General features: G+C 44.2%; 1 protein-coding gene across 1 annotated transcript in view; it reads right to left on the bottom strand.

Annotated features, from left to right (window-relative positions):
• The window catches only part of CLVS1 (clavesin 1), a 97,552-nt gene that overhangs the window by 6,077 nt on the left and 70,499 nt on the right, over nt 1–20,976 (bottom strand). Inside the window, exons 4-5 of the mRNA XM_419223.8 lie at nt 8,328–8,438; nt 7,045–7,280 (exon numbers count right to left, since the gene is read on the bottom strand). Coding sequence (XP_419223.2) covers nt 7,045–7,280; nt 8,328–8,438 — 347 coding nt within the window. The remainder of the gene's footprint in view (nt 1–7,044; nt 7,281–8,327; nt 8,439–20,976) is intronic.

Raw genomic sequence — 20,976 nt, 5'->3', positions numbered from 1 at the left:
TTTCCCAGTGCTGGGGCTCTGATTTTGCAGGGTGCCCAGCATTACGCAGCAGTTCTTGTAACCAAAGCACACCTCCCACTGATGGCAGCTGCAGGTGAGCGCTGAGTACTTCTGGAAATTAGACCCAGAGTCTATATTTTGGCAGGCTGATAAGCAGCAGTGTGCAATCTCACCATCTGCGCGAGGTTTGATTCAAGCAATTTGCCAAGACTACATGAAGGGCGAGCAGCACCCCCTTCTCCAGAGCTGTGCCAAAGGACTGCTCCTGGTCCCACAGGCCTCCCCATAGGCAACCCCATTCCCTTGCCCGCTAGGAGTGCTTCCTGGCCCAGCTGCCTCCGGCCCTTTCCATCTGCCTTGTGGCTCTCACCCCAGTCACTCCAGTTCCCAGCTAGACTCACTGCTGAGTCTTCGTCTCCAGTTCTGCCTGCAGCAGGGAGGATGCAGCCTGGGAACACGGGTGCAGTCTGCCTACTCCCAGCTCTGAATCCTGCTGCAGCCTGGCCTAGAGCAGGGCAAGCTGAGATCACAAGTAAAGGGTGTAATTACAAGAGCCCTTTGCACCCCATGGCTTGGACAGGAGCTGCACACTGTGGGCTCTGAACCATCAGCCGGAGCTGAACAGGTTTATTTGTTCTGGGAGGCCAAGCTAAAGCATGTGGCAATCCTTGGGGTCATTAAATGCCAAAATTAAATATGTTTCTACAGAGCACGTGTGAATTGCCTTTTCAAAGGCTTGTAACTCAGCCAGATGTAGATGGATTTCCACAAGGCAGCAAAAGACATAAGCAGTGTAAAACCATTTGTTTTATTAAGTGTCATGTCTCTAATCTAAACCACTGAACTTTAGGCAAATTTATAGCTAGCTGAAGAAATAATTTACAGTGCAATATTTTAGGCAGCCTGAATGGCATCAGTTCTGCAGTTCCCACCTTCAGCCTGTGTTTGTGAGCCCTTGCACTGAACGCTAGCAACTGAGGGCTGCAAACAGATGGAAACCACACTGCAGATACCCCTGTGGAGCAGCTGACTGCCTGTCCCGTCCCAGGGAACCCCAGGGAGAGGGGTCACATCCACGTGCCTGTCCACCTCCCATGGAACGTGCTTAATAAAACAGTGAGTATAAATCTCATGCCGTAAGTCTTCCGTATTGAGCAATAGAACAGAAATCTTGCATGGAGTGTTAACCTTTTCTCCTAACAAATGTGGAGCAGTCTGTCTCAGCTACAAGCAGAGCACCCAGGTGCCATCCCTGGGCAGTGAGAAGCTTTCACACATTTTCATATGGATTTTTATTTGCTGGTATTTTACTGCTTCTGCAGTAAATTGGTGCTGACTGTGAACCAGCATAAAGCATGACCCATAAAAGCAGAAACATATGGCGAAGGCACATTAAGGTCACACCAAGGATAACAGCTAGAAAGGTCTGCCTTGCACAGCCCAGCTGGGCATATGGAGGAACCCGTCTGAATAAATAAAAACCTTACTTAAGTCACCCCCACCAGTAGCCCCTCTTGGGTCTGAAAACGTTCCACTTGGCATTGGTGTGTACCAGCAGTGGGACCCCTCTATCTGAGAGCAGGATCCTGTTTCTGAGAATGGACAATGTGTTTCAGCAAAAGATTTGTTTGAAGATCAGTCTGTTTGATAACCCCCACACCAGGCAGCAATAATAGCAAACTTTAATCTGTACTTTAAAATCCTTTCATTCTAATCTAGGACATAAGACTCTACATATTCTGATTTCAACAACCCAAGTGATTTTTTATCTGCGTTTCCAAAGTGCCTGGTATGGGGGTTTTGATGAACCACAGGACAGGTCATCGCATCTTCAGGTGCTCAAAACTACTTCACGGCTGTAAAAGTTAATGCTGTCTTGATGCATGAATTGTGTATTTCACACTAGTGTGTTTGGCTTGAAACTCAAAAAGTTTTTACCTTAATTCTGGATTTCCCAAGTCTCTAACATGCTTTACTTGTGATAATAGTAGGAAACTATTCAAGAACTGAGTTTCTTAGCATTATCCCCAGTCACTAAACTGATCTCTCTCATGGCACGTGTGCTCACCATGGTTAGGTGCCCAAATAGATACTGGCTAGCTATTCCCACTCAGCTGGCAAAGACGAAATGCCCTGTTGGCACAGTGATAGGTTGTGAGCAGTCTCTAGGTCCCTAACTGCTGGGCTTAGCCACACTCTATAACTATCCATTAGGCTGCACACCCAGATAAAGCCTCCAGCTGTTCCCAAAAACAACAGCTCATCAACAAAAGCCAGCACGCACACTACAGACAAATGCTTTGCTTTTGTGTGTGCTCCCTGTTGGCTGCACCAGCTCAAGGCTGACCATCAGGGCTTGCAGGAGGTTTGGCCGCAGCTGAAAGGGGGGTGATTTCCTTCCCCGTGCTCTGAATTTTCACACAATTTGCATTGGTCTCAAATCTCACGGCTCACAAGTGGCAGGTGCCCTGCATGGATGCAGAAGAGATGGTCCAAGACAGGGGAAGGGTCTTTTGCCATTGATGCTCATACAGTTGTTAAAGGGAAATGGCCGAGCTCTCAGATTGAACTGATTTTGCTACTACTCTATTAATACCAGTTTTTGCATTTATTACCTTACTCATTTCAAACTTTACTGAGCTGAATTTTAATAAACGGGTATATTCCGGATGGATTTTGTTATTGTTGGATTTTTTTTTTCTCTCCCTGGCCATTAAGACTCATTATCTGGAGTCATCAGCTGTTTTGCTTTGTTTCCCATCTGTTCATGCAGTACTTGGATTCTGGGACTCTTCCCAGGGTGTGCGATAATTTCTGCAGATGGGAGTGCAATTTCCACTGTTTTGAATTTTCCCCAATGGGGTTTCATGTGGCCACTGGTGAAAAAATGACAATTGTAATGGTTTTGATTAAAGATTTTCCTTATTACAGAAACTTGTCAACTCTCACCATTTTTAAGATCAAGCTGCTAGCTAGGGTCAGTGGCGTTTTTCTTCAAAGAGGATTTTCAGTGCCTTCCCTATCTACAAAGACTTCATTCTCCAAAGTAAGGAAGGACTCTTTTTTGAAAACAAATCTTGCACAATTTCACATCACAGGGAGAAACTGCACTTGTCTGTGGCTGGCGAGAAAATAACAACCGTATGTCCTTGCTGTTAACAGAAGCAGAAACTGGAAACTAATGAGACTTTGAGAGGCAAGTCTAGTCTTGTGTAACCTCTGGTAACCACCTCACATCAGACCTTTAACTTGTGCATCAGCGGAGTTATCATATTCAAAATTCACAGCTTCAGTAGCTCACTCCTCTGAAGTCAAGCAAACTTCCTCCTCTAATTTCTAGCCAACATATACTTCTGTCAGCTTATTCCCACTTGATCTCATGCCAAAGTCATACATCTCCTCGAATAGCTGCTCTTTCTCCCTGGTTTTCATTCCCTCAGGTGTTTCCATTTCAACTTTTGTTTTGGGAGGACAAACATGTCATGTTTTCTATAGTTTCTTGCCATAAAAACATGCTCTCTCCTCTCCTAACCTTCCTCACACCTCTCAGGCGAAATTGTTTCCATTTACGTTCATCTGCCTCGGTGACAGGAGCCAAAGCAGTGCTGGCAGTCCCGAAGCCAAAGCACGAGTTATATACCTGTTCTAATCCTATTTTCCTCTTACTGACACTTGGTGCCACATGCTTTTTCACATCTTACCCTGCCCATGGCAGGCGGCTTGGAACTAGATGATTTTTTAAGGTTCCTTCCAACCTAAGCCATTCCATGATTTTATGATTCTCCTCATTTGCAGTTTGGCAAACTTACTTTAGTTTTTAGGTGGCAAATTCAGGTCACTTACATCTTAAAATGTCCCATTTTTCCCCCTCTGGATTCAATTAAGTGGGTACTAAGTATCACAATTAGTTAATTCTCTGCTTCCATTTCCTTGTAGTCTTCTTCCAATAATTCCTATCTTAATTTTTCAGCATCTCTGACACTAAAATTGTTAGACACTGTAATTGAGGCATGTTGTGCTCTGGGCTGTGGAGTAGGGTGAGCACCTCTCCAGGTGCAGAACCCCCCTGGCAGTCTTTCAGAGAGGGATCTTTTCCCAGTTTTGCCAGGTTTCGCAGTTAGTTAGCAATTTTCTGGTTTGAAACTGCTGTTATTTGAACTAAACTTCAAAGAGGCATTTCTCTGTGGTCACAGTGGAAAACTCCAGGCTCTGCTGGTAGTAGTGGGGCCCTGAGACTATGAATGCTATACCACAGCAATGGCTCAGTAACATCTCTACCTCAGATGTGCTTGTATCACCTTCCAGCAAGAGACTCCAACCCAGTAGGTGCCACCAGGTGGGACAGGTGGTGCCACTCAGCACCTCACTGCTCAGCAGGACCAAGTTTTCTGCATTGCTAATTGCTGGGCTCCTGGAAATGTTCCTCAGAGGAAAAATCTCCACTGATATCTGGGACATCAGATAGAAGATCCTTAGTTGTTCAGCTAAGGTTTTTACTCTGAAATTAGAGAAACTCAAGAAGGCCTAGTCTTTTGGATATTCTTTATATATATATTTATCCTTTTGGAGGAACATTTCTTTTCCAAAGAAAGGATCCACTCCTTTTTTTTTTCTTTTCCTTTTTTTTTTTTTTAACCCAACATTTCAGCACAGAAACACTTGCAGAATTACCACCTTTACCCAAGAGTTTAAAGACCTTTGTGGTGCGTGTGGTGGAAAGATTTTTAATGGAAGTGCAATATTTCTTTCATAAGGGAAAAAGTGATAGGGCAATTGTGAGGGAATTATGTTTGAGGAGGACTAATGCTAGGAAATCATTTATGCCTTGTGTAAACCTCCCAGAATTCTGAGCCATGGCCTGGGACTCTCATAGAATCACAGAAGCATAGAATACCCAGAGTTGGAAGAGACGCATAGGATCATCAAGTCGAAATTCTGGCTCCACACGGGACCACCCAAAAACCAGATCATATGACTGAGAACACCGTCCAATGCTCCTTGAACTTCAGCAGGCTTGAGGCCATGACCACTGCCCTGGGGAACCTGTTCCAGTGCACAAGCACCCTCTTTGTGAAGAAACTTGTCCTAATGTCCAGCTTGAGCCTCCTCTCATTGCATTAGAGCTGTACAATCCTAAGGGGCAGGGAGGGATGTTTATAGAAAGGTAATGTTGAAATCTGCAAACCTGCCAGGCCTCTGATATAAATCTGATCTAACAAGTCTAAGTCACATAATTTTGCTTCTGAAGTGTAAGTTTTTACTTTCAGTTAGGCTAAAAAGTAATTTCAGGGGAGGAAAAATCAAAGCAAATACTCATAAGAGGAAATCTGGAGAAGCAGTGAACTTTTCACCTCTAACAGTTAGAAATGACCATGGGGTAGAAGATCAGATGGTTCACTTACCCGTTGAGTAACAAAATTAGGCTAAAAGTTAGATCTAGTCTGCCCAGAGGCAACATGACAAATTAGATTCATCCACTTGCCATGTTTGTATTAATGCACTTTTGTATTAGTGAACAGATTATAAGGGAAGACTTTGCCCCGAGGCAGGGTTTTCTGGCACTGAACTCATTTTCAAGCTGAGGATCCCCCCAGGGGCACCATGAGACCCTCACCTCTTTGCAGCCTAGGATGTGATGCTCAGCAAAGATTTACCTCTACTCTGCAAACTGCTCTTAACACTTCAGAGCTTTTCTTTCTGTAAGGCTATATACACTTTAAAACCACATTATATATTTTAATAGTAGTGTAATACTTAGCTAGCATCTTTCTAAAATCATTTAGTTTGTTCCATTGCTAATATTAAATAATAATAAAAAAGAATTAAATATGCTAATATTTTTCAAAAAAAAAAAAAAAAAAAGATTTCTCTGCAATAGGCTTTGTAAACTCACATGGCTCTCAGTCCTGACTGGGAGTCTGCAGTGAGACCTGCTGACCTCGCAGACAGCCACCTCTCCTCGTGCCATGGCTGCAGTCCTGCAAAGGGTCGTACCCCTGTGGTTGTATGTCCCTGTGAGCAGTGGGACCCACAGCACTCCACGTCTGTCTCCAGTGTGAGTGCTTTCCATACGAGGCTTTGCACTGCAGCATTTCTTTTTCCTCTGACAATGAAAGACTTTTAAAATTAATTGCATGACATTCTGGCTTGTCTGTGTTGTCAGCTTTGATTTTGCTGTGACAAAATGATGGCCGCTGCCTGTCACATAGAGTGACGCCCCGTGTGTGAGCGCTGTGCTCATCAAGTGGCAGCAGCGAGTTAAAGCCTGGCTGCGATCTGCACTGAAAGCAGTTCTGTGGAGTGCAGGGAGGGAGAGATGAGCCGCACGTTGTCCTGATGCAAAGAGCCAGCCGGTCACTGCTCTGTGGCTTTCTGGGGACAGCTGGTGGTGACCTGCTTCAACACTCCCAAATCTACAAGCACTAGTGACCTGCGCTGGGCACCAGCCCTCCTCACCCCATTCCCCCAGTTAGAAGGGCGCTGTTGTTGAGAGCTGCCATTTTAAGCATGCCCAATCATCAGACCCAAAAGCAGGGCTGCTGGAAGAGTGGTGTTCCTGCGATGACAGGGATGGAAGGGAAGCTGGGAGCGGGAGCACGAGCAGGAGCAGGAGCATGAGTTGAGGCCAACTCTCCTTTAGAGGGCAGTGGTGCTCATTGTACGGGAGCTGCACTGCGAAGGAGGTAAAATGCTATCAGTTGGGGTCAGAGGGCACGAAAGGAGCAGCAACACCTTGAAAATAGTACTGCAGTGGTGCTGCTGGCTGTGCTGTGCCGTATAGGAGAGCATTTCACACTCATACACTCCATGCGCTGCTCTGTGCAGGGGCTTATTAATTTCCCCTTGGTTTTGTTCCCAGTAATCAGCGTTCAGACAAGTAATTATTGTTCCACGGAGAGCCTTCCTTTCCCCGATTGCAGCCCAGGGTGAACCACTCGTGACCATCAACGTTTGCCAGCTCTGCCACAGCCCCTCTCCCAGCCCTCCCTGCCTGGCCTACCCCCATCGAGACCACCTGGAGGCGGTTCCCAAAGCAGCACCAACCTTTTCATGGGTTTGGGAGAGTCCTCCTGCTCCAGGCTGGAGGATGCGTGCTTCACATGCATGGCGTTGTACGAGGTGTGAGTGTACTCATTCTCGTCACTGTAGTCGGGACCGAGCAATGTTCGAGCCCACGTCCCCATGTCGTACGGGGGAAGAGTCCCCCCGAACTCAGAGGGCAGGCATTCCGGGTGTATTAGCTGGTGAAGGCTGTTCAGGTTGTTGCCATGAAGAAAGATCTTTAAAAAATAGAGAAAGGTCAAAGTTAGCATCGTTTCCTTGCTTCATTAAGTACAGTAATAGCAGCACTAAATGAAGCGTGGGGTGCCATCAGTTCCCACTGCAGTTTCAGTCAGGGTTTCTGAAGCGCCCCGTGCTGTTTGGGGTGGGTGGGAAGACAGGGATCGGCTTCGGTGTGTGGGGCCAGAGTTATGTTGATGCCATAAGCACTTCAGAAAAGCCAGATCCACTCACTTTTGGCACATGACACTGTCAGTTTCTTAAGTAGCATATCGGGGGAAGTGAAGTGCAGGACAGAAATGACTGACTACTGCCACTGGAAGAGGCTACAGCTAGTAGGGAGCTAGTGGAGCTGACTGTCAGTGTGAAGAACAGGCCCTCAGCTTTAGAGAGGATAGCCCAGCCCTGAACCCAAGGACTGGTGCTGCCCAGCATGCATCACTCTGTGCAGTCATTTCATGCAGCTTCAGCCACATCAGGCTCACTAATGCCATTGTGCTCTCCAAGTGACAACACCCATATCCCATCTGTCAAGCAAACCCCAGGTAACGTATGGGGCCTTCTGAGACACCATCCAGTGATGGCTTTAGGAGCTTCGGTGGACAAATAGGTGAGGTGACTGCAGGACAATATGTCACATTGGTTTGGGTGGTGTGAGCAAACAGGCTTCAGGCACTGACGTCTTGTGTGGAAATAAGTGAGTTACACCATGTGAAAAATGTTTAAGTTTATTCCCACAAAGGAGTTGAGCTCAAGTTTCCTTCTGCAGATGGCATCAGCCAGACCTGGTAATCTTTCCACATCGCCACTCCTCTGTATCCCTGAGCACAGCCCATTAAGAAGGATCTACACTTATAGTGGTAACTCACTGGTCCCTGGTTGAGTTATTCCTTCAACCCAGGCCATTGTAAAGTGTATGTTTTAATAACAGTCGCAGTTCTCTGTGGCCCTATGATAAATGCAGAGAGAAGGAAGCAAAGGAAGCAGGGGGCTGCTCTGCTACTTCAGATCTCCAGCTCCCACCTCCCCCAGCCCCTCGTGATTACCCTTTTCCTTGTCTTGTCTTTGAGGAATGGTTTGATTAGCGTATACAGGGCATGGATGTACCAGGGCTGGTTGACAAAATGGACTCCTCCAAAGCGGGCAGGAAAGCTGTCCTACAGAAGGAAAGAAATTGAAGGCAGTTAATAGATGCATTGCTTTAGCCAGGCAGTCAATAGGATGAAAGCCAGAGAAAGAAGTCTGCCTCTTTCCATCTGCAATAGCAACCAAGCACTGGGCTTTCTGGAAAGGGGTGGAAGGAGGTGGGAAGGAGAAGCCCAGAAACGTTTCATCAGTTTCTTCTCTTAGCAGGCAGTCCGTTCTCCCCTCCGCCTCAATTGCTGATGATGTAAGAAGTGGGCTACACCAGACGGTTTGCCCAAATGCTTTCAGCTCCATCAAGGCACCTGACTGCTGGGCTGGGAAGGAGGCAGGGCTGAGCACGTCTCCCTCGAGGGGCAGCTTTCTGGTTTTTCATTGTGCAGCGCACGGCAAGGCCCCGGTTCCCACGCACTCTGCCGCACGCCGCTCACCTTTTCACCCTTCTGCCTCCCTGCCTCCCTCCTGCTAAAATCATCATTACAATGGCTGACCTTTCAGGGTGAGCGAGCAGCGTATTCTGGGGAGGAGGATGGGTGGGAAAAGCTGATAAGTGAAGGTGTAGCGGGAGCACACCATGACGGCTCCATGGAAACTGGCCGAGCCAAGAGCGGGCAGCGAGGCTCTGCACAAACAGCCTCCACATTAACATGCAGGTAGTGTCCTCTGGGGAGGTGTGTGCAGCAGCAGCCCACCCGCTCGGGCGGCCTGGCACGCTTAATAGGAGAGGAGGTTGCTGGTGCGCCTTGAAAGGTTACCGTGTATTGTGACAGGCATTTTGTACCGCTGCTCTCCTCTAACAAATGTCAGGCAGTCAGGGAAGACCCCGGGGTCTTTGGCTTTCATTAATAGCGGGATGACTGCTGGTCCTGCATGCAAGCACGCTTCCAAAGCGTCTCTGCACGGCAAAGGGATATCCCGACGGAGCCTTCCCCATCTTTCCTGTGCACCCCGCAGCTCAGCGAATACAACCACCTCTCCTCCTGCAGGGCTCCGGCTTTCAGACTCGGGCAGGTTCATCCCCCACAATTAGCATGGGGTATCCTAGGGCTTTTTCTCAGCTTTCGCTGGAGCATCACAGTCTGAGCACAGCTGGTGAGAGTATGGGGAGGATTTGTGAGATGATACGGAAAATCCCCTTATACACCTGCTCAGCGTAGTTTCTGCATGGCTTCAAGGTCAAATTATTCCACAGATTTAGCACTATGTAGGCACCCCACCTCCTCCTGCCTCCACCCTTGCCCCGGGTAGCTACGAAGGACCATTTATACTCTCCAGGCACTGGCTGTGGATTGCCCCAGCGGTCATGCAAAATGCACCCAGTTAATGCCTGTGAGGGGCTAAAGTCATAAGTGATACTCTTTTCTTTAGCGTTACAGCAGTATAAGCCTCTTACACCTCAAATGTGTCAGTTTAGCTGAAATAATTACAAATCTCAATATGAAATCCATGTGCCAGTGGGTAGCCAGATCCACAGGCAGGAGCCCTTCCAAGGAGGACAGATGATTTGTAGAGGTGTTAATCCACTGTGAAGAGAACTGCACTTCCACTGTTGCTGGGATATTAGTTAAAATTTTGGAACACAACTCTAATTAATTTAAACTACTGGACTGCTGCAGATTCCCATGACTCCAATTGTGCTGTCTTGAGAAACAGTAATGGAGAATCTGGCCTTTATTCTGAGCCCACCTAGTGTTTGACTGCCAATGTGGCCATGAAGTGAAGCCCAAAGTGGCTTCCTATTGCGTGATAAACTGAAAGTGTGTTTTAGACAAGACTAAAGCCAAAAATACCCATCTCATGCAAAGCTCACATAGTCATTTGCTTTCCTCCCACGAGAATGAAAAGCAACAAAGACGTAAAATTTTTCACAGAATGTTTTTAACATTAAAAAAAGAACAAAGAGATCGGGGTGCTCTTCCTTACTCATATTATTTTATATTTATCAAAGTAGTTGATATCCCACAGGCTGTAGCTCTAAGGAAGAAGATCTGCATTTGTTTGCTCTTTGGGACTGAATTGCCATAGCAGTACCAACTTGCCCTATATAGCACAGGTCAGTGTGGTAGATGCAGTCTGGTTGTGAAGCAAAGCACAGTAAAGAAGTAAGAGATGGGAGGCATGGGAATGACTTAAAGGCACAGAGATTTATATCAACCCAAAAAAGAAAATTGTTTTGGTTTCTCCTTAGGACATACAGATGATATTAATCACTATCTTCGGTGAGAAATGCCAGTCAGACTTAATTTCCAAGGGGAAATTCTTCTTTTTTACAGGTATATATACCAGCCTTAATGATACCACCTTACCCAAAAAAGGTCTGAATGCTGAGAATTAAGAGAACCAGCTGGAGGTTTGAATTGGCGGACTGCCTCTGGAAAAGGTTGACAAAAGAGGAAGATGTACTTTATATATTGAAAATGACATTTATATCAACCCAGCGTAGCCTTTTGCATCCATAAACTAGATTCTGTCTAGTACATCAGTAGATAAAGTGTTATAGGAAAGCCTCTCATATAACAGCATTATTTAAAGGCAACTCCGATCCTTTCATTCTGAAGATACACCAGAGGATGCACAAATAATTTTGTAAAGGCAGTATGATGATCAAGAAATAATGATTTTTAAAAGCCCTTTTTTTTGTGTGTGTGTAACTTTCTGCTATTTTTGTTTCTTGCACTGCTAAGCACATTAATCTCAGTTTGACTTTCATCCTTCAGTCCACCCGCATCTGTAGGACTGTCAATTAGGACAAGGATGAAAACATAATTTTTTTTAAACCAAAGAAATTTGATATGGGAATCATCCAGACAATTTGGAATTGGAACATACCAATTTTGCAGAACTCCCTAATTAGAGCAGAGCTGTCTTGGAAAGAAAAACTCTCGTCTGGAGGTCTGCCTTGCTCAGCTCTAGGAAGATGTATGAGACCTTTCCCACACCCCACTTAGTGTCTCTGCTGCTTTCCCTGGGGCTAGGTGAAAGTAGCTGAAATTGATTTTCTGCTGGAGAGCTTGTGCTGTTAGGAATTCTCTTTTGATTTCTCATGTCTCGTGATTCTGTGAGAAGGTGCATTTTATAATGAGGTGTATTTTTTGGAGCCTACTGTGGAAAGGACCCTGGGATCGTGGAGCCTTTTCTTAACCTGATTCCTTGTTAAATAGTGAGGATATATTTACATTTTATTCCAATGGCATAAATAAAATATGACACACAGGAACTGGTCTACTTATTTGTGTACACTCTTGATGTTTCTTTTGAAAACCAGGCTGGACGTAACTCCATGTCACTCAGAGAAGCAATTTCAGTGTGAATAAACACACTCAAGCCAGCATTAAACTAGCTCATTTACTACTCAGTGATAGCAGGGAAGAACCAGTGAAAGGGGCTCCCAGTATCTACCTGAGCAGCTAGCTCACCTCAGAGCCAGACCAGGACTTCTTTCACTGGGACCTGTTGACTAAAGTAAGGAATACATCTAACCTTGTAGCAGTGATACCTTTCCTAAATAGCATAGACAAACCCACAGAGACAAAACTGTCCCAACACAGAGGTTTTAATAGCTCCTGTTGACTGAGTGAATCTGGTGCTGTAGATGGGACCTAACATTTGTCTTTTTTGCTTTTATTTGGCTTTGTACATTTGTTGGTTTACTTCTTTCGGTAGTTTCCCTAAACATCATCCTCAAAGGAGAGAAAGAAATGAACACTCGAGTGTCACAGTCAAGCTGCCACAGATACTCCAAAATCCATACAGCCTCAGTGCATTTTATGTTTCAGGTTGGAAAAGTGTCTCCCAGCTGCAGATCAGAAGAAAATGTGGAGAACATTGATTGCCTTCTCCTCTCAGACTCCTGTGCTTGGAAATTTCTGACCTGAAACGAGCCTGGGACTGAAATTTTTCTATACAAAATGTTCTGCTAAATAGTTCAGGAGAGATAGCTGTGAGGTGAATGAGAGACCTTTTTTCACTATTTCTGCCTGTTCTTGCCTTCATGACATCTATTTCTTTTGGCAGGAGTATACATCAGAAACCTTTAACTGCTTTGTTGTTCTGAACTGCTTGGCTCTGAAAGCTGCAAATCAAGATGATCTTCCAACATCTCCTCATACCAGTGTGGCAGAAATGCAAAACAGTCTTCAGAATATCAAAATTAGGAACAAATCCAACCTGATACAAATCTAGCTGATCTTTTCAAACTGTATGATAGACCAATGACCTAAGCTCAAAAAAACCAAGCTATAGCTTATTTCCAGCTTTTGAACATCTGAATTTTGTGACACAAGCATTTTTTAAACTAGTTCATAGCTTCAACCCTTAGCTATTAGAAAAGTAAACACACATCTTGCTATCCAAATGCCCTTCTTTATTCTAGACCATACTTGCCAGTTAAATGCAAAACGAAATATAATCCCCTTTGAATGAAAATAACGTCCCTTAGATTCAGGCATATTTCAATCATAAACAAAACTGTTTAAACCAAAAGGTCATTCAAACTGAGGATAAAAACAGCATCCTCATGCCTGTGTGCTTACATAATCAGTCCCTGCGGCGGATTAAAGCTCCCACAGACCGTATTAATAGTTCTGGGAGATTTTATTAATAGTTCAGTGATAGTTTCTCCCCAGCGAATTTCCGTGTGTGGGTGATTTTAATGGACTGACACAATGAGGGGAGGATGCTTTCAGCTCTCTAACTCTGGATCCAAATCCAGCCTTGGAAATGGGAGCAGTGATTGAAAGTTGTTGTTCTCTGATTTTATGAGTGCCAAGTACTGGATAGGCTGCCTCTATTGAAAACACACTTGAAAGCATGCTTGAATGAATGTGGTGTAACGCCTTTGGTGCAGCCAGAGCAGGCTGTCTTACAACATGGCTTAGGAGCAAAGGCAGAGTGCCACCCTCATCCTTCCAGCCGCTGTTCCTAATTTTAATGCAGCCCCAAGGATCCAAGTAAGTGTTTAGCTGGGGAACCCAGTGGACAGGAGGAGCTGGAAACTGCAGGGACCTGGGGTTGAGATGCTCCCATCCCTCTTCAGCATCCTCAGAGTGAGCCTGGCTCTGCCTGGGGACCAGACACAGCTCACAGCTCACACCTCCGTCCAGAAAATTTGATCTGCCTTTTTGTTGTTGTTTGTATTTTTCATCTGCAGAGGAGAGGAAAGCCATTAAAAAGTTGAACAGCGTTAGCAATATGGCAGTCTTGACCTGCTTAAACTACAACTGCAAAAGGACTTTCTGCAATTGGGAAGAACTCATTGATTTTGCAAAGTAGTGACTGTAACTGCTCACACCAAAATGTTCTCTTTCCTTGGAAGCATACAGTAGCAAAAGTCTGGAGCAAAATCACAGAAAAACATGAATGTTTAGTTTATTTTTACACCACATGCCCACGTATGTAGATTAGTTTGCTCTGAAGCACTGCAGTCAAGGAAATGGAACTGAAAAACGAATACTAGGATGCATTCTCCCAGACATTTTTCATGTTTGTTATCTCTCCCACCGCACTCTGCAGCTTTTACAATTCATTCATTTGCAGTGGGTTTCTCCCAGTCATTATTGCACGTTAGTGAGGTCCTACGGAGCATCTGTTCATGGGTGTTGGCAGATGGCACCAATAAATCAGGTTACAGAACACAGATTTGCTCGGTAAACTTTGATTTGTCCTGATAGAATCATGCTGTCATATCATCTGGTCTAACAAAATAACCTGTAACCTTGGGGCAAAAGGATGATTTCCTCACTACTTCTTTACAAGAAACTCTTTGCTGAACAGACCAGCTTGAAATAATTTAAGTACAGAAAATGTCCGAGGAGCAGTGACAGCTCTGAACTGACACCTTACCCTGGTGTTGCTTCTTCGTTTGGCATCTGCCGCTGTTGATTTTAGTGTTTCACACACAAGTCATGGACTGATGCTTCTTCCAGGGGGAAAAAAAATAAAGTGAATGCACTATACTGCAAAATGAAGTAGATTCATTCAGGGTCTTGTTTGAGATGGTACTCAGAGAAGAGAGGAATTCAAAAGGTGATACAAAAAGATATATATATATATATATATATATATATATATATAAGGAGATAGTGCAGTAGCTCAATGCTTTGGAAGTAGTCCATGCATGTGTAGTTCAAGTACCACCAAACTCATGACAGCAAACTCTGGACTAGGTTGGAGATGGGCAAGGCCAGAACAGGGAGTTCCTGGCTGAGCAGCCACACCCTGGGCTGGGGTGGGGCAAGTTAGGGCACACACGGGAGGGACACAACGTTTCTGGAGGCTGTTTTTCATAGTGACTTTAAGAACTTGCTGCGATCATTGAAGCCAACTCAAGCAAACAGGGCTTAATTGTCCCCATTGTCCTGATTTTGAAGTAAACTCCAGCCCGCAAACACTTCCATATCCAGCTTTCCTCAGCAACTACAAGCTGCGTTGCTTCTATTCCTGTGTCTCACTGAACATGTCAGTCTGAAATTAGTCGTGGGGGAAGGGAAAAACAGTGGGAAGATCATCAAAGCTGAAAGTAGTTTAGGGCTTAATTAGGAACTGCAAAACACACTGGGCACAGCGCAAGCCTGGTCTCCAGGCCTGCGGGGCCAATGCACGTGCTGCTCACTGGGGCATGCGACCATGAGTTTGCTGCGGCTCTAAGCACTCCCTGGGCCTCCAGCCCAAGGCTGCAGGTGACCTAGCAGCTTTGGTGGCTTGAAAGCATCAGGAGAACAAAGTTCCTGTAAAAATGTCAAGTCTTTAAAATTGAGAGTAATTTTGAAATGTTAATCTCTAAAGAAAATTCATTAATGCCTGAAAATGAGAAGACTCTGGGGAGACGTCCTTGTGGCCTTTCAATCCTCAAGTGGATCTTATAAACAGGAAGGAAATCAACTTTTTACCTGGATAGACGGTGACAGGTCAAGGAATAACATTTTGAAACTAAAAGAGGGGAGATTTAGATTAGATGTGGGGAAAATTTTTCACTGAGAGGGTGGTGAGGCACTGGCACAGGCTGCCCAGAGATGTTGTGGGCGCCCCATCCCTGCAGGCACTAGAGGCCAGGTTGGATGGGGGCCAAGGCAGCCTGAACTGGTGCTTGATTTAGTGGTTGGCAACACTGCCCACAGAAGGGGGTTGGAACTGAGTGATCTTTTAGGTTCCTTTTAACCCAAGCCATTCTATGATTCTGTGATTAACCACTGTAGCAGAAATCTGACTTGACCTTTCTCCCTCTGGCTATTTCTATTTCCATAGACAGGCCTTGCACCCAACCTGAAGAGCAATGGATCTGTGGGACACTGCAGTTTAGAGCACAGGAGTGAAGGCAGAGGAGATGACGCTGAGGCAAATCCACAAGGATTTGAAAGACTGTTGAAGGGAGTGAGTCAAGTGCATGCAGAAAGCCAGACCTGAAAAGGACAACGAACAGCAACTTATTTCTTGTCCGGCACTGCTGGGATTTTAAACGAAAAAAAGCACTATACAGAGTCTGTCTCTTTAGATATGCATTGTTACACTGAGATGCATCACTGGAGATTCTACACCATGTATGTAAAAGATTTACTTTATACACATCACCTCTTGCTGTATATGTTCTCCAACAAGATAGCCCTGTGCCAGAAAAAAGAGGCCGTGAAGGCCAAACTGTCACAGTGAGGACAAATGCCCACAACATTAGTTAAATTCAGCCAAAGAAAGGCAATTAAAAAAGGTCTTGTGCCTTTCTTCTCAGGAGACCTACTGACTTTGCAGAAAAAGCTCTTTATCTTGCCTATGGAAGTGCCAGGGTGTTATACAAGAATTATAATCACATTATATTTGTGTTGTGATTGAAACCTGATGATGGAGAAAATGAGACTTTGTTATATACAGTGCTGGGCAACCTATTTGGTGTTGAACAGAAGTCTGCTGTATCTTGGCTTAAACAAAACCTGGAATCATCTCAAAGCTTCTGCATGTGCATTCACTCAGAGACACGTAAAGGAGATTATAAACTGTTATTGTGATGGGATTATAACCTAGCACAGGACAGGAAAAAAACTGATGAAGCAGTTTTGGTTGGCATTAGTTGTCTGACTCAGACAATGTTTGACAGAGATTATTTCTTTTTCAGTAAATTTCTCTGCATCTAGAAAGAAATTTAAATCCTTTGTATTGGCTTTTCTGTACTTGAAGGGATATGGTAGGCTTCTAGCACTTGTTTTCTCAAGGTTGTCTGCTAAACAGAAACTAGGTTTCCAACTTATTTCACTAAGTATTTGAGATCTTACTGTTTCCTTTGAGGTTGGGACCTCATTTTGAAATGGACAATTTCCCTTCACCTAGCTCTAAGCACAAAGCCTCTTAAAAATAATTTCTATGGTCTCTGTCATCCTTGATGAATGAACCCTGTTGAGTGTACTCTTAGTGAAGACATTTTGCAATTCTTTTCCTCTCTTGCAGCAGGAATGCGTGTGTGAGAGGGTGGGTGAGGAAGACTCAGTGACTTACTTTGTTTTTAAATGGAGACATAATGCTAAATACCTGTGCAATGAAGAAACTCAACTCTGGGGAGAGTTAACACAAGGCAACTCATGTTTCATTAGATAAGTACCTGGCAGCAGCATCTTTGATTCATGTGCAACCTCTTGTTCTTCCAAACAGCATAAGGCCAGGGGAAAAAATAAAAATCACTTCTTCTTATTTGCATAATTCAATCTCTGTCCTTGTTCTGACATGTTAGTAAGATTGCTCAGCTTCTGTTTCTGAAGGGAAGCTTGTTTCGCGTGCTTTTGTTTCACAAAGTCCCAGATAGTCACAGGGCTGAATTGACAGGAGCAGACCAATGTGTCAACTCTGTAATCAAATATAATCTCTTTCTGTCTGCCCTTTTGTGATCTGTTTTATTATTATTTTTTATTATTTTTTTAAATAATGCAGCAGTGCCTTGGTAATAAGAAACATAACCATAGTTGAATGTCCTTGAAATATGTCTTGAAAACAAAAGAGGTATGATTAATACTAAAAATGTATGTTTTTCCATTGTGGATAAGATGTTGTTTAGGAAAGCTGCTTTTACAGAGACAAGCAGCATTTTAAGTTCCCTGATATTTTTCCACCCTGCCTTTAAGGAGCAAGCATGAAGGCCACTTTGCAGAAAAGAGCTTTGTACTATGCAGTGCAAAGAACATGCTGATATTTTCCCCTGTGGTCCTTAGAGGCATTGCTAGCAGCATCACCAACAGCTAAGACTGTCTGATGTGGCATTTGCAACTGTTATAACCTTGCCAGTGTTTTATGTTTGGGGCTCAAATGTTTCGACAGCAAGCTCAGACAAATCTTTATGGGAACAGTTTGGGGAGATGGAGCGTGGAGAAATGATTTCTCAAAGGGTTTGTGGGAAAATGTATTTTTTCTGCACTTCAGTAATATTTCTGTGATTGCCGAAGGTGGAGATTGAAAGTACAAAGTCTTTGGGCATGGGCCTGACTTCACATTAGGCTTTCCTAGTGCAGGTGGTTTCACTGCCCCAGTGAGAATTTGCAGCTGTGTGTGTGCATATGCCAGAACTCATTCAGAGGCTGAGATGCCTTATAGGTTTGTATAGTTGCAATGATAACCTCTTTTCTTAAAAGCTGTGATCAGTCACAATCCCTAGAGCTCACTGTCTGCTTCCTCCCAGGAGATCTCCCACAGCCCTGGTCGGCGGTGAGAGGCAGAGCTCTGCCTGCAGTCCTTAATCCCAGAGGTCTGGTAAATCCCAGGTGGAGCCAGGGCCCCACAAAGCTGTGTGGGATACTGCCAAAAAGGGTATTTTTTTCATTTCTGGGTGTGTGACTTTGTCATTTTAATGTTCTTCTTGTGTCGTTTGCACATAAAGCAGTGCTAAGTGACAGCCAGTGCTGCTCATCACATCAGCACTCAGAACTGAGGCTCTTATTGGTCTGGCAGTGTTAAATGCTTTGTAAACATTGCATTCTTTGCTAAACAAAATACATGCTTATACTTTGCAACATCTCTCTTGTTTCCACTGTATAATCTCCCTTCACTTCATAGCTTTTATCCCTCACTGCCTTGCTTTGCTGCAACCTTAACTCTGACTTCAAAGCAGCTTTAAAGGGTAGCACTAGGAGAATGATTTCTGCTGTCTGTTGAGGCACAAGAGAAGCAAGGCACTCATCAGTATACCTTCCTAACCCTTTCATTCTCATCAGCCAAGCATGGATGCCGGACTGAGGGTGTAATTTCAGTCCTTTGGCTTCTTCTTTGTTATTATCTATCCACAGGGATCCTGATAAGCTGAAAAAGTGGGTTTCTGGGAGCCACATTAACAAATACAAAGTGTTTTCTCTTTTAGCCAGAATAATCCCATCCAATGATACAGAGCAACTAGAAAGTAGCTTTGCAAAAGAGGACATTCTGGTGGTTAAGTTGAAAGCCAGTGTGTTCTTCTGGCAAAGAAGAACAACATTGGAACATTGGAACATTGGGTCACAATGCCAAGTGTATAACCAGCAGGTCAGGGTGCTGATCCTTCCCCTCTGCTCTGCACTAGTGAGAATCTTGAGTCCATTCTGGGCTCCCTACTTAAGCATAGGCTGACATGCAAGAAATAGTGGACATGGGAGGCAGTGGTGGAAAGCCAAACTATTAGGAAAATATTTCATACTGAGGCAATCAAACACTGGAATGTGTTAGCTGGAGAGGCTGGGGGATCCCAATCTGCAGAGATGTTTCTGTCTCAGCTGGACAGTGCCCTAAGCAACCCAATCTAAACTCAAAGCTCAATCTAACTTTGAAGTCTGCCCTGCTTTAAGCCATGAATGGGATCAAATGACCTTCAGAGGCACCTTCCAATGTCAGTTCTCCTATGATTCTGTGGTATTTTATACGAGTGGGCATGCTTGCATCCAAAGTCATTAAATTGTTCCTGCTCTGAAATTTACTTAGTCATTTTCCTCAGACGTCACTGACTGATCTGCGGTTATTCAGCAATTCAGACTGCAGTTTCTGTCGAAAGTTGAAACATTTTTCCTCTTTAAAATAAGCCACATTTTACTACAGGCTAATGGGCAGGAAGGTAAGGCTTATTTAAGACATGCTTAGCCACAAAACCCATACTAGAAGCACAAATGACAGCAATAAACAAAAGAAAATTACGTGCTCGTGCCAGAGCAAAATCTGTATCGCTAACTCCCTGCACTGAACCATTGTTCTAGGAATTATTTCCTTGTTATCAGCAATGGGCTGGGTGAAGACAAGTCATCAGAAAACCTGCATTCTCTCTTCAGTGCTGTAGTATTTCACACACGCATCAGTGCATATCCATTCCACTTATGTTCATCGACTTAATTAAAATCTCTCTATTATTGAAACCAATAACTGTTGCAGAAAAGTATCAGACCTTAGGAAAGAGTGTTAATTTATATTGTTCACTGGATAGCTTTCTAGTAATATTAGGTTATTTCTTACCTAACCTAACCAATTTCTGCTGGAAATCCTACAATTGGGGAAGAATTTGGAATTTACAACCAAAGCCAACATCTTTTTGAAAGCATTAGTGAGAAATTAATAACACTTCTGAAAATATCGCAGATGCTTAATGTCTAGTTCTTTTTATATTTTTCTTTTATTTTAACAGCACACTTTTAATATATATGTGCAATGGTGTTTTTGTACATTACATTTTTGCATAAAAATTTGAGATAACACATCTACTGGTTGAGTTGTGAAGTTTATGAAAGCCTACTCAGTATGAAATCTAACACTGAACACATTAAATTCTTTGCTAAAGGTGCTTGTTGAACAAATAATTCTCCCAAGAATAAACAGTAAAGAAAATATTGGCTGCCATATTTGATAAGCCACTCTGAAAGATATTTGAAAAGTCATGGTGATCAGGTGAAGCCACTGGATATAAGGCAGAGCCACACCCATTTTTAAGAGTAGAAAGGATGACCCAGGGAACCAGAATGACTTCACCAAGGGCAAGTCTTCCCTGATCTACCTTGTCACTTTTTATGACAGCATTACTGTGTTAGTAGACAAGGGAACAGCCACTGATGTCATCAGCCTCGACTTCATCATTATCCCTTAAGAGTCTGTACTGGGACAGATGCTGTATGGGAACAGTTAGGTCATAGCCTGAAACAGTGATTGAGCACTTGGTGAAGGGGTGCAGGCAGCCCTGGGAGCATAGGTGCAAACAATTCACCTGTGTGACTGGAAGTGGACCCAGGGTCTGCCCCTCCCTAACCTCATTTTAAGGACTGGCAGACAGAGGGGAAGTATCTCCTCTTGGAGTTTGCCTCCTTTGAGAGTTTTCTAGTGAGACCTGATGTACAGAAAGCAGGTAAGCTGTTCCTTTTTCTTACTACCAAATTGTAACCACTGCCTTTGTTGGGTGTATGGGAACTGTTGAATCACGGCCTGAACATCTGATTGACCACCTGAGGCAAGCGCTGAGTCAGCTGCAGGGGCACAGGTGAACGCAATTTCACCTGAGTGACCAGAAGGGGTGGAGCCTGGCTCCATCCCTCCTAGACCCCATTAGAGGGCTGACTCCCAAGGAGGAAAGATTTCTAT

Source organism: Gallus gallus, chromosome 2 (genome assembly GCF_016699485.2).
Source record: "Gallus gallus isolate bGalGal1 chromosome 2, bGalGal1.mat.broiler.GRCg7b, whole genome shotgun sequence".
NCBI classification, from domain to species: domain Eukaryota; kingdom Metazoa; phylum Chordata; class Aves; order Galliformes; family Phasianidae; genus Gallus; species Gallus gallus.
This window is presented reverse-complemented; position numbering and strand designations above follow the sequence as displayed.